Source organism: Ochotona princeps, chromosome 24 (genome assembly GCF_030435755.1).
Source record: "Ochotona princeps isolate mOchPri1 chromosome 24, mOchPri1.hap1, whole genome shotgun sequence".
Lineage (NCBI taxonomy): Eukaryota > Metazoa > Chordata > Mammalia > Lagomorpha > Ochotonidae > Ochotona > Ochotona princeps.
This window is the reverse complement of record NC_080855.1, coordinates 26,468,258-26,481,205: the sequence shown is the minus strand read 5'-3', so window position 1 is coordinate 26,481,205 and position 12,948 is coordinate 26,468,258. Positions and strand designations below refer to the sequence as shown.

The 12,948-nt window shown below is 61.3% G+C and overlaps 2 protein-coding genes across 3 annotated transcripts; one reads left to right on the top strand and one right to left on the bottom strand.

Moving 5' to 3' along the window:
- Positions 1–3,189: 3,189 nt before the first annotated feature.
- Positions 3,190–5,773, top strand: VGF (VGF nerve growth factor inducible). Its single transcript, XM_004586958.2, has 2 exons — positions 3,190–3,305; positions 3,812–5,773. Exon 2 carries the CDS (start codon positions 3,834–3,836, stop codon positions 5,679–5,681), a length of 1,848 nt encoding a protein of 615 aa, XP_004587015.2. The 5' UTR covers positions 3,190–3,305; positions 3,812–3,833; the 3' UTR covers positions 5,682–5,773.
- Positions 5,774–6,685: 912 nt separating this feature from the next.
- AP1S1 (adaptor related protein complex 1 subunit sigma 1) lies at positions 6,686–12,726 on the bottom strand. Of its 2 annotated transcripts, none has more exons than XM_004586957.3 (5): positions 12,654–12,726; positions 10,976–11,154; positions 9,782–9,890; positions 8,318–8,455; positions 6,686–7,445 (listed from the first exon to the last, which is right to left on the bottom strand). In XM_004586957.3, the coding sequence occupies exons 1-5, from the start codon at positions 12,654–12,656 to the stop codon at positions 7,398–7,400; spliced, it is 477 nt and encodes a 158-aa protein (XP_004587014.1). In that variant the 5' UTR covers positions 12,657–12,726; the 3' UTR covers positions 6,686–7,397. The 2 variants fall into 2 exon arrangements, with proteins under 2 accessions (XP_004587014.1, XP_058536961.1); XM_058680978.1 differs by lacking the exon at positions 12,654–12,726 and adding an exon at positions 12,230–12,253.
- Between the last annotated feature and the right edge of the window lie 222 nt (positions 12,727–12,948).

Below are 12,948 nucleotides of genomic sequence, written 5' to 3'. Positions count from 1 at the left end.
TCTTGGGGACCCCGTCTTCTCCTGCTCCCCTCATGGAGAGTGTGGGGGAGACTCAGAAACAAAGAGAGATGAAATCACACAAACAACTCAGAACCCACACCAGACAGCCCCGCCGCAGGTCCCCATTTCAGATCTGCCTCTTGTAGCGTTCCCCCATTCCTATATCTTCCCTGCCAACTCCCTCCTCACCCGAATTCAGGCACCTGTCCCAAGTCCAGCTTCTTCCAAAGCCCCTAGAGGCAGCAGGGAATAAAGGGCATGGTTCATCCTGAGAAAGGTGTGTGTGTGTGTGTGTGTGTGTGTGTGTGTGTGTGTGTGTGTGTGTTTACATGCACATCAGCCCAGGTAACGAACTGAAGAGAGAGGCCAACCAGCCCAGAACCCACGCAAACATGAGGGATGGAGACCCAGGTGGGGAAACCACCAGATTCCATTGTCTTGGATGCCCCCTGCCCACCCTAGTTTCCACCTGGCTCCCCTCCCCCAGCCCAGGACTGAAGCTCTGAAATTCCCCTCGGCTTCCAAGCTCAAGTGGAGGAACAGATGGGGAGGCTGAGGCATCAGGGGGAAATAGGGAAGTAGGAGAACCCTGTGACGGTAAGAGGGGTAAGAGGCGAGGACCCAGCTTGTGGGGGCTGCAGGTGACTTGCTGGCATTCTGAACTTCTGTTACACAAACACCCTCGCACAGTGGTGAGTAGGGGGAGGCACAAAGCCCAGGAAGCATGGGGACACTCACACACCTTATGTACCACCGACCCAAACAGCAACTACCAGGTGCCCACAACTGGATGCACTCAGAGACCGAAAGCTGTTTAGGCATTTGAGAGAGCTCGGAGACCCACACAACCATTTAGCCACACAAATTGGGAGAGAAGACCACATCTATTTAATTTGGAAATGCCACTATGCCCACCCACTCTTGATGTGATTGAATACACAGCTGGCCTGGCCATTTCCTCCCTGCCCCTGCTAAGAATGTCATCCATCTCTGCACACACACACACAATCAGCACAGCGACTATTTCTCTTGAGTACCCGTGTATCCCTCCTCTTTCTTGGTCTCTTAGCCCCACCAGCCGCTTAGTCGGTCCCCCCCATTCTTACCCCCCAACCCCGGCCACGCGCTCCCTCCCTCTCCCTTCCTCTCCCTCCGATGCTTCCCCTCCCCCTCTCCAGATGTCTGAGCCATCTCTCTCTGATTCACCCTCCTCTGAAAGGTAATGTGACCCCTCCCCACTGCTCCCTGTAACCAGGGAAGACGGGAAGAGGGAGAGGAGAGGTGGCGGGGTCTGGAGGGGGTAGCAGGGAACCCTGTGGGGAGCGGTAAGCCACCTGCTTGAGGGTCTCCTGCCCCTTCTCCTCCATCATTTCTTTGGAATCCCCATAGTCACCTTGTGTTTCAAGGGTGGCTTTTTTTTTTTGCCTCCTTCTACCTGCTCCAGGTTCCTCCTCTCCTTGCCCTGCCCCCACTCTCTCCTCACCACCTCTTTCCCTGCGGAGCTGATGGGCTTTCTTCTGGGAAAGTCAAGCCATTGATGGAAGCGAGAAGCCACTGCTGGCTCTGGGAGAGAAAGCACGTGAGTGTGAGTGTGAGTGTGTGTGTGTGTGTGTGTGTGTGTTAGAGAGGGGGGGAGTGGAGGGAGAGAAGGGGTTGACAATAAGGGTCTGTCCTTGGAAGAGGTGAGGAGGGGGCAAGGATTGGCCAGGAAGGAATCTCCAGCCCAGATGCCGGCACCCAGAGGCCCAGAGTGGGTGTCCTGCGTGCGCCCATGAGCACCCTGTGTCCGCAGTTCTTGTGTGTCTGCTGTGTGTCATTGTCACTCCCCCCTTCCCTGCCCACGCCCCCGCACTGCTCTCTGCCTGCACCGCAGCCCCCTCCAGCCTCCCTCCCCTTCATTCCTGCAGTGGCTGCTCCCTGCTACCCTACCCTTTCTTCTACCCCCTCCCCATTTCCGTCCCCCCCCTCCCGCCCACGGCTGGTCTCCCTTCACCGGACTCGGCTGGCTGATGGATTTTCTTTGCGCAATCTGTGCGTCATCGCCCCCCACCCTCCGGAACCTCTAGCTGCCCAAGCCCCCAGCCCCAACCTCTCAGGCAGGAGATGCGGTCGAGGGGGTCTGGTGGTAGAGAGGGGCTATTTCTGACGTTGCATGCCCTCCCTCCTTGCGCCACCGTCGCTTCAACCTTCCTTTTGGAGGGTGGAGGGAGCCGGGGTTGAATCAGCCCCCACCTGCGCAACCCCCTCCCCACCTGGTCCGGCCTCGCCCTCCAAACGTCCTTCGAGGGTGTAGCAGAGGCCAGGTAAGAAGCGGGAGGAGCAAAGGGAGAGGTTGGCTGCAAGGTGGGCACCGCTGAGACCCCGACATTTGCGCCAGAATCCGCTGGACAGAAAGACACACCTTTTTCTCCAGACACGCACCGGTCGTGAACACACACGCACCGGTCGTGAACAGACATGTCCTCCATCTGCCCCCTTTCTCTGCCGACACGGACCCTTCTGCGAAGGGATTAACCAAACTGCAAGCTCCACGCCTCTGCCCCAGCCCAGGCCCGCACCCCGCCCCGCGGCTCAGCAGCTGGCGTCCGCGGGCGCGCAGATCGTCCTGTCTCAGGTTCACGCCGTCCTTGGCGTGTTCCCCATGGGCGATGCGATCACGGACCGGGAAGCTGGGCCTCCTCGCCGGTGTCCACATCCTCGCTCCCCCCGCCCGGCACCTCAGTCGGACGCTGGGGGTGCCCCCTTCTCGTGCCGCTCAGCAACACGGACTCTCGCATCTGACAGCGGCTGTGCTCCTCCACGGCCACCCTCCATTCATTCTCCCATTCATTCATTCATCCTTTTCTCCTCGTCCCCCCCCTTCATTCATTCATTCATAGCCCCCCGGCCCCGCCCGCCCCGGCGTTTCATTCATTCATTCATTCATTCATTTCCCGGAGCTCTGGCTCGCGCACGCCCCTCCGACCGAGAGCTCCAGCGCGCAGGCGCAGGCCGGGAGCGGCGCGCACCCTCCAATCGCGGGGCGCTCTCCCGGCTCCAGACGCCCGCCCCGCTTCCCCATGAATGAACCTTGACGTCAATGGGGCGGGGCGCTCCCACGTGACCCGGCGCCCTCCTCTTTATAAGGCGGCGGAGTCGCGGGCGCTGTCCAGCGTGCTGAAGCCGGAGCGAGCGAGCGGCCCGGAGCCGCGCCAAGCCCTCGGGACACCAAAGCCCTCGACCAGCGCTCGGAGCCCCAGCGGACGCGTCCCGATCTTGCCCTGTCCTCACCCCACCCCGACCCTCCCGCGTCCTGACACCAGCTGGTAAATACTCCGCCGTCCTCCCCGAGCGCCCTCGCCCCCCGTGGGCGTTGCGAGGGTTGCTCCTTCAGATGGGCAATGCGGAGAGCTTAGCGGGGCGCTCCCAACCGGTGAGGGTCCCCGGGACTCGGGCGGGCGGGGAAGTCACAGATTTTTCTGTTGCCGTCTAAGTCGCCCACGCGTCATCCAGGGAGTCCTGTGGGGAGGGAGCGGAGGGTTCCCCTCCTCTCCTCGCTGCTTAGTACGTGGGCGCTGGCAGATTGCTCAGGGACGGGGGCGAGGAGGCGCTGAGTGAGCAGGGGTGGCGGGCGCCCTCGCCCCATTTACACGGCTCCAGAGGTCGGCTCCGCATCGTCCTCCCAAACGTCCCTCTTCTGGGTAAGGCTAGGAGAATTAAGGGAAGCCGGGGATTTCCTGCTTAGAGCTGGGGAAGGTAAGTGTCATGATCGGAATCCTTACAGGGAAAAAAACATTTTTTTTTTTTTTTTTGGCTCTCCTCTGTTTTCCAGTTTCTGGCAGCTCCCTGTGGTCATGACACCCATCCGGTTACCGGCGTCTGCCCTCCTCTGCTTCTTCCTACTCCTCCAGGGGTTAGGAGCAGCGCCCCCGGGGCGCCCTGAGGCTCAGCCCCCTCCCTTCAGCTCTGAGCATAAAGAGCCCGTGGCTGGGGACGCGGGTACCGAGCCCAAGGATGATAGCCCCCCCGAGGTCCGAGCCGCTCGCAATTCCGAGCCGCAGGACGAGGGAGAGCTGTTCCAGGGCGTGGATCCCCGGGCGCTGGCCGCGGTGCTGCTGCAGGCTCTGGACCGCCCCGCCTCGCCTCCAGCAGCGGCTGCGCCGGGCGGTTCCCCGCAGGGGTCGGCGGACGAAGCCGCGGAAGCCCTACTGACCGAGACTGTGCGCAGCCAGACCCACAGCTTCCCGGCACCAGAGCCTCAGGCGCCAGTCACAGCGTCTCGCCCCCAGACTTCGGAGAGCGGTCCCGAGGCGGGGGACCCCTCCGAGGAGCTAGAGGCGCTAGCGGCGCTGCTCCAAGAACTGCGAGATTTCAGCCCCAGTAACGCCAAGCGCCAGCAAGAGACCGCCGCAGCGGAGACGGAAACCCGCACGCACACGCTGACCCGCGTCAATCTGGAGAGCCCCGGGCCGGAGCGCGTGTGGCGCGCCTCCTGGGGAGAGTTCCAGGCGCGCGTCCCGGAGCGCGCGCCCCTGCCACCCCCTGTCCCTTCGCAGTTCCAGGCGCGTGTGCCAGAAAGCGGGCCTCTCTCCGAAACCCGCCAGTTCGGGGAAGGAGTGTCCTCCCCCAAAACACACCTAGGCGAGGCCTTGGCACCCCTGGCCAAAGCGTACCAAGGATTGGGCGCGCCTTTCCCCAAGGCTCGCCGGCCGGAGAGCTCCCTTCTGAGCGGCTCCGATGCGGGAGAGCGCCTCCTGCAGCAAGGGCTGGCTCAGGTGGAGGCCGGGAGGCGGCAGGCGGAGGCCACGCGGCAGGCAGCAGCGCAGGAGGAGAGGCTGGCCGACTTGGCCTCCGACCTGCTCCTCCAGTATTTGCTGCAGGGCGGGGCCCGGCAGCGCGGCCTGGGGAGCCGGGGGCTGCAGGAGACGCAGGAGGAGCGAGAGAGCGAGAGGGAGGAGGCAGAGGCGGAGCAGGAGCGCCGCGGCGGGGAGGAGAGGGTGGGGGAAGAGGACGAGGAGGCGGCCGAGGCGGAGGCGGAGGCGGAGGAGGCAGAGAGGGCGCGGCAGAACGCGCTCCTGTTCGCGGAGGAGGAGGAGGACGGGGAAGCCGGAGCGGAGGACAAGCGCTCCCAGGAGGAAACGCCGGGCCACCGGCGCAAGGAGGCCGAGGGGGCCGAGGAGGGCGGGGAGGAGGCGGACGACGACGAAGAAATGGACCCGCAGACCATCGACAGCCTCATCGAGCTGTCCACCAAGCTGCACCTGCCGGCCGACGACGTGGTCAGCATCATCGAGGAGGTAGAGGAGAAGCGGAAGCGGAAGAAGAACGCCCCTCCCGAGCCCATGCCGGCCCCCCGGGCCGCCGCGCCCGCGCGCTCCCCGCAGCCCCCGCCCCCCGCCCCCGCTCCCGCGCGAGAAGAGCTGCCGGACTGGAACGACGTGCTCCCGCCCTGGGATCGGGAGGAGGACGAGGCGTTCCCCCCCGGGCCCTACCACCCCTTCCCCAACTACATCCGGCCGCGGACACTGCAGCCGCCCCGCCGCCGCCACTACCACCACGCGCTGCCGCCCTCGCGCTACTCCGCCGGCCGCGAGGCTCAGGCACGGCGCGCGCAGGGGGAGGCGGAGGCCGAGGAGCGCCGGCTGCAGGAGCAGGAGGAGCTAGAGAATTACATCGAGCACGTGCTGCTCCGGCGCCCGTGACCCGCCCCCGACCCGCCCCCCTCCGTGTCGCCCGTCCCTTCCCCACCCCCTACCCCCGGGGCTTGCATGCGCCCCGCCCTGCCCCGTCCCGGCGCCTGCCGGTCCGAGGCTCCGACTCCCCCAAGTCACTCGCGGCGGCGTAGAGGGGCATGGATACCCGGTCAGTCCAGTCCGGCAGGTGACTGTGCTGGTTCCTGCCTCCTCTGCCGCGCGGGACGCTGTCCTCACCTAGTCCCTCTCTCGGGACATCCCAGTCCGAAACGGGAAAGCAGTTCCAGTTAATTGTGTGACCAAAAAAAAAAAAAAAAGTGTCTGTCTCCTGCCCTTCATGCCTCCCCCAGCCCTTCTCCGGGGTCGCTGTGAACTCACGCCCCCGACTCCTTTCTCTGCTGTAAATAACCCCCACGGAGGAAATAGTTTTGCTAAGAAATAAAAGTGACTATTTTATTAGGACTTTGTTCTCCCTTATTCACCCGTCCCCTTGGGCCTGCCTTGGGCCTTTCCAAGGGGCGGTGATGGAAGCTTCTGTCCCAAGGCCGCACCTAAGCAAGGACTGCAGCATTCCACTGCGGGCTTGGGGGTGGCGGGTTTTACAGCAGTGATCCTTGCACCTTGTAGCTAAAAGCACTGGGTGCCCTCCCCCCACCCCACACAGCCCCACCCAGTTTCCTGAGCTGGAGGCCTGGTCCCCCAGCCCCACCCCAATCCTCAGGTATTTATATAGACCTACAGCCAGAGGGCGGTTTTGCAGGTGCACAAGCGCTGGGCTGTGGTCTCTTAGTTCTAAGCACTAGGAGAGTGCCCGATTCTTTCCCCCGCAAAAACACAAAACCCATGAATGCAGTCTTCCAGGGAGAAATCTGAGAAGCGGGGACCCTGGGGTTGGGGGAGCAGGCAGCAGGAGGGGCCCATCTAAGGGTGCCTTTCCAGGGGAGATCCAGGGCCCCCAACAGGTGTTCGCAGCCCCGCCTCCCCTCAACAGAACAAGGCCTCGGCAGCCAAAGTGCAGAAATGTTTGTCCTTTTATTTCAGAAGAAAGGCCAGTGCCTCCCTCCGCCTCCCCCAGAAGAGCAGAGTGAAGGAGGGGGTGGGGGCTGATGTCCCAGAAAGCCTGCCCTCCCCCCACCCTTCTTTCCCTCCAAGTGGCAAGGTTAGAAAAAAATTAACTTTGTTCCTCCTCCTCCTCCCCTGGACACTGGACTGGAGGAGGTCCCAGTATGGCCCCGGAGGAAGTGGGGGGTACAAGGAAAAAGCCCTCCCCACCTCAGGCAGAGTGGCTGCCCTGGCTGGTTGGGGTTGGGATGGAGGTAGGTTGTGGGGCATGGGGGAGCCAGGAGCCCTGAAAACCTCCCCTCCCCCCAGAACCTGGCATATTTATATATTTACAGTGGGAAGGGACAGGAGGAAATTTGGGTGATGTTGTCCTTGTTGGTTCTTCAAAGGCTGGGAATGCAAGCCAGACAGCACCCCCATCCTGGTCACATCTTCCTGCCCCTGGAACTTTCGGCAGAACATGGGGGTTTGGGGGTGCAGGAGGCCAGTGGGGCAGAGGGAGGGAATGTGCAAAGGACCGGAGCCCACAGCTCACTCCAGAAGAGGAGGGCCACCGGGGCTGAGGAAGGGGGCCCCAGCGAGAAGGACCCTGGGTGAGGTGTGGGAGAGGCGGCCACAGCGGTCTGCTCCTCCTCGGCTCCTCAGGGCCCAGCCCGGCAGGGGCTAGGCCAGGCCCATCTCCTCCAGCACACTGCGTGGAGACTCATCCTCCTGATGGTGACGAGGGTGACGCAGACCAGGTGGGCAGCAACCAGGAGGCAGGACAGAGGGAGGAAGGCAGAGGGAGAGACGGTGGGGGAGAAACCAATGTGAGCCCAGGGCTTCCTGGGGCCACCCCCAGCCCAGACTCCAGCCAGATTCGAGTCCATGGCCACCCAAGGGCTGCAGGAGAGGATGCAAGCTTTTCAGGGGCATAGGGGACATGCTGGGGAGGAGGGGCAGAGGTGTGCAGACAGCTGGGCCCTACACCCTGTGTGTGTGTGTGTGTGTGACTGTGTGTTTGTAGCTGTGTATATGGGTACACAGGTGTATGTGCGTGAACACTCGTGCACAAACACACACCACCAGAAGCCAGGCCAAGTTCAGCTCTGCAGGGACCTGCCCCTGCCCCCCACCACTCCCCCTCCTCAGAGCCAGCTCAGGCCGGCATGCTCATCACTGCAGATTCCGGTGACTCATCCCCCTGCACCAACGCTCAGCAGTGGCACAGCAGCGAGAGGGGGCTGGCAGACACGGGGTGAGGGTGGGGGTGCCGGCCAGCAGAGAGAACCAACATCCAGGCACCCTTCGCTGTGGCACCTGCACCCCCAACCTCCAACGCCCACAGTCTTTGCTACCCAGAAGCAGTGGCTCTGGGGATCAGGCATGGGCCCCTTCTCAGACTCTCCAAGAAGCGTGGGGCGCAGAGCCCAGCAGGTATGGAGAACTGGTTGCCTCTCCAGCCCACCTCACCCCAGGATCGGAGGGGAAGCTGGACAGCCCAGCATGGGGGAGGCCAGACAACACAGGACCGCAGGCAGCCCCAGGGCAGTGCAGCCCCCATGGGCTCTGGGGCTCCTCCTCCTCCCTGTCCCTGCCCCTACCTCCTGTAGCAGGTCGGCCTGCTCGATAGCCTTCAGAACACTCTTTTTCGAGGTGTCCTGGACATCTCCGCCCATCAAGAACTCATCCAGGATGAAATAGGCCTTCTCAAAGTTGAAGATGATGTCCAGCTCACATACCTGGGGGAGGGGGACAAGGCAGAACTGAAGCGAGACATCACGAGGAAGGCAATAGATACCATGCCTATGTCTCCCTGAGATCCTGGCGGGTCATTCTCGTGACCTCCTCGTGCAAAAGAACCCGTCCTGATCAAGGTCAGGGTGGCCTCCTTCAAGGAAGAGCTCACCTGCCTGACCTCATCCCAACCAGGCAGGCGTGTGTTTCCACCCCCAGGAATGGTGAATTTCAACAAAGGATCTGTTTTCCTGAATACTGACAGGCAAGGGGGCGCACACAGCTACCACTCTGGAAGGGAGTCCTGGATGATCCCGCTTGAATGGCGCACAGCCAGGTCAGATGGTTCCATGTCCCCACACTTCATTGACCGCAAGCCTCTTCTCTCTTAGCAGGCAGACTCATGGTTGGGGTCTTGTGTGTCCTTTCACAGCATGTTGGGATCTTCTGGAATCTTGAGGGTCTGGCTGCTGAGAACAGGCTTGTCTGTCTGTCTCTCTCTCTCTCTGTAGCTGCCATGTCTCCTACAGCTTTGAGTTCTGCCCACAGGCGTTATATCCTCCTGTCCGTCTCTCAAGCCTTGACTGTTTTTTCTCTTCCGCCTCTAACCTTTCTTCTCTATGAAACATTTCTTGTCCTAATCTACCACCCCTCCCTGCCACTAAATCCATGACACTGCTCCCACTGGAGGCTGAGCTGGCATCCCTGCCCAGGCACTGAATGACAGGGCACAAACAGATCCAGCATCCGCAGAGGGCTGATGGATACCCATTCCACGTAGGGCTCGGCTGTTCACGGCACTGGATGCCTCAGCCCAGAGCAGGGGGTTTACTTACAGGACAGACTAAGGGTACAAGAAAGAGAACGCAAGGGCAGCTGGTCCACGGTGGGGTGGGATACACCTGCTAGAGTTCCCCATCTAAGATGGGAGCAGCCCACCCTCTCTGACAAACTAATCTGGAGTCTCTGGGACGCAGCTGGGCTAGGAGCCTTGCTATCTAGTTATCTAGGTACTTATTTTAAAATAAACCTCTTCAGTGCAAAGCCAAGGACAAGATAAGGTCTGTGTCTTTGGGAGAAAAGAGTGAGGTGGCAGAGTTACAGGGCGCCCAGATCCCATACCCCATTCAATTGCTTCCTCCCCCCACTCCACCTCTCAGCTTGAGGGCTCATTAAGGGACTGCTAATAGGCTTAGAGTTTTAAAAGCGAGATTAATTGGTTCTTACTGCTACCGGCTTCACTTCCCGGCAGGGAGCAGTGGGGGTGGCAGTAACTGCTGGGCAGGGAAATGGGGTGGGGTAGGACAAGGAGTAGAGGGGGTAAAACTTACACTGCCAAAGTATTTGTCCAGGAGCTCCACGTACCGGTGGATCAGCTCCAGAGTGATGAGCTCATTGTCTTGGCCCTCGATGGCACAGCAGAAGTAGAGACTGGCATATCTGGGGAGCGGCATGGGAGGAGACTCAGTGGGAAGATGGCTCTGGGACACTGGCACGTGGGCTTCAGCTACCCACCAGCCTGGGGTCTCTGCTCTGATGGAACACAATGGGCTCAGGGCATGCAAAGAATAACTGCCTCCCTCACTTCTTGGCAACCAGCAAAGACACATGCTCTCTGCTCTCCTTCCCTCCCGCCCTCTGACCTGCTTGGTTTGACTCAGCAAAAACCTGAGCCAACTAACAACCTGCTCTTGCAGGTGCAGGTATAGGGGTATGTATGAGCGTGTGTGTGTGTGTCTATGTGCGTACACGTTGGAGAGGAGTGGGCCGTGTGTGTGTGTGTGTGTATACATGTTGGAGAGGAGTGGACCCCGTGTGTGTGTGTACACGATGGAGAGGACCCTGTGTGTGTACCCATCGCAGAAGAGTGGACCGTGTGTGTGTGTGTGTGTGTGTGTGTGTACACGATGGAGAGGACCTTGTGTGTGTACCCATCGCAGAAGAGTGGACCGTGTGTGTGTGTGTGTGTGTGTACACGATGGAGAGGACCTTGTGTGTGTACCCATCGCAGAAGAGTGGACCGTGTGTGTGTGTGTGTGTGTGTGTGTACACGATGGAGAGGACCCTGTGTGTGTACCCATCGCAGAAGAGTGGACCGTGTGTGTGTGTGTACACAATGGAGAGGACCCTGTGTGTGTACCCATCGCAGAAGAGTGGACCGTGTGTGTGTGTGTGTGTGTGTGTACACGATGGAGAGGACCCTGTGTGTGTGTGTGCGTACCCGTTGCAGAAGAGTGGACCCGTGTGTGTGTGTGTGTGTGTACACATTGGAGAAGAGTGGCCCCCATGTGTGAGTGTGCATGTGCGTTTATGTGCATGTGGGAGAAGAGTGGACTCTAGGATGTTTAGCTACAGTGGAAAGATGGGGTCTGGAGCAAGTCGCCATGTCGAATGTGAACTGCTGGAAAGGCTGCTGCTGCCAGTCCTTCATCGGTGTTCAGCACCTGGCCCTGCCTGACCAAGAAGGCCACCTGTTTCTCAGCCTGGCAGGATCTGGGCAGGTGTGGCGACAGGTGGGGCATCACCTCTTATAGACGACTTTGAGGTCCCGCCATTCCAGGAAGCTGCACATCTTGGGCTTGCGAGCCAGCACCACCTGCATCAACTCCCGAACCATCTTCTTCCTCTCCTTGTCCGACGTGGCCAGATACCACTTCTGCAGCCGCAGCTTTCCCTGCCGGCTGAACAGCAGCATGAATCGCATCTGGGGGTGGAGAGGGAGAACCAGAACAGAGATTGGCTTCCCACGTCTTTTTCCTCCATAAACACATACAGCTTGCAACTTCCACAGCCCCGTTCCACTCCTCACCCCACTGTTGCTGTCAATTTGCAGTGGCGGGGGCGGGGGGGCAGTTCCTCTAAGCAGCGGGTACCAGTCGGAAGCTCTGCAGAAGTTGTCATTCTGTCCTGGCCCTATATATAGGTCAGAGATGGCCTCGGGCAAATGACTTTAAGTCTCAATCCTGAGATGGCCCCAGAAGGTCCCTGGCTTACAGAGCTGTCTGCAGGGATTCAGCAAACTCATCGGCACCTATGGTGACTGGCACACGGTGGGCAAGATAATGGGCTGGGCGTCAGTACTGTGACTTCCTGGCCTCCCCATTTGCTAACCTCAATTCCCAAAGTAAAATGCAACATGACAATGACAAATGGGCACGCTCTCTGGCCCGCTGCTGTCATCCACACCGGGCTGTTCAGGGCCTCCAAAAGCCAGCTCCATTCTCCATCCTCTCCTCGCTGCTGTCCCAAGCCCCTGCCTCTGGTGCCAGGTCTGTGCTTGTGCCCAAGGAACACTGCACCCACTAGCCCACTTGGTGCTGGGGTGCTCAGCTCCTTTGCTCCCCTCTTTGCAGCCACCAGGTGCCTCCTGCTGGCACTTGTCCCCTACCTAGTTGGTGTGTAGCCCAGAAGAAAGCTTAGGTCCCTCAGGGGTGGCCAGCAGGGCTCTCAGCACCCAGGCACTCCGGGTGGAGGGCAGTCTAGGGTCACATCCTGGGATCTTCTCTTCCCCTGGTCAAGATCGGCTCTGGGAACCCTAAGTTTGTGCAGCCAAGTACTAGCTCTGTGAGCCAAAAATCAGACCAGGGTGTTTCGGGGGAGGGGATAGTGTGTGGCTAAGATACACAGGTGGAGAAATGAGCAGGAAGACGGAAGGCCTGAGATCCGGAAAAAGAGTGGAATGGGGTGGAGGGTGGAGAGCAAACAGTTGCCAGAACTGGGAAACTCCCACAACCTGGGGTCCCGCCCTGTCCCCCTCCAGGCCAGAGCCCTCAGCCCACTGGGGCTCTCAGACTCAACCCAGGCTCCGGGACAAGCGTGGCCAAGAAGCCAGGCAGGACGTTCACCGCCGGACCCGGAAACTACTCCCTCCGCCCACTCCGCGCGCGTCCCACGGGCTCCCTGGCGCGCGCACACGGCCGCCCGCGTCCCCTCAGCCTCGCCCCCTCAGGCGGAGGTCCGGACCCTGGCACGGAGCCTGCAGGGCGCCTCCCGGCTGCCGACGATCCCGCCACCCCTCTCCCACGCACGCGTCCCCTCCCGAGGGCCCTGTCCAGCTCTCCGCTCCCGGGCCGGCTCGCCCACCCGCCCTGTGGACCGGAGGGAAGCAGGAGGGCTCGGCTCCGAGGGCGGCCCCCGAGGACCCCCGCAGGTGCAGCCCACGCTCCTCAGGTCCCCCCTCCCCTCCCTCTTCGCCCAGCCTACCATCCTGCAGCCTCCGGCTCGGCGCGTCCCTCGTCGGCCACCGTAGGCGCCGGTTCCACTCCCTTTCGGCTTCTTTCTCCTCCTTCCCTCCCTTTCGGTCCAAGCCCCGCCCCCGGAGGGCCACCGCGGCCGGTCTGCGCACGCGCCGTAGCCGGGGGCCGCGCGGACCGGGGCTGGAGGCGGAGAATCGGCTACCATGGCAACCAGGTCCTTGACTTGGGCTTCGAGAAGCTCGGTTGTCATGGTAACAAGGCTGCCCTGTGGGCTGGTGGGAGGATGGGGGAGGAGGCCAGCT

Bases quoted from the DNA above. Each gene is read 5' to 3' on its own strand.
- AP1S1 (XM_004586957.3), bottom strand. The intron at 9,891-10,975 runs GTGATGCCCCAC...GCCGCTCCCCAG, and splicing joins CTCAAAGTCGTCTATAAGAG to ATATGCCAGTCTCTACTTCT. The intron at 8,456-9,781 runs GTAAGTTTTACC...CCCCTCCCCCAG, and splicing joins TGGACAAATACTTTGGCAGT to GTATGTGAGCTGGACATCAT.
- VGF (XM_004586958.2), top strand. From the start codon at position 3,834: ATGACACCCATCCGGTTACCGGCGTCTGCCCTCCTCTGCTTCTTCCTA.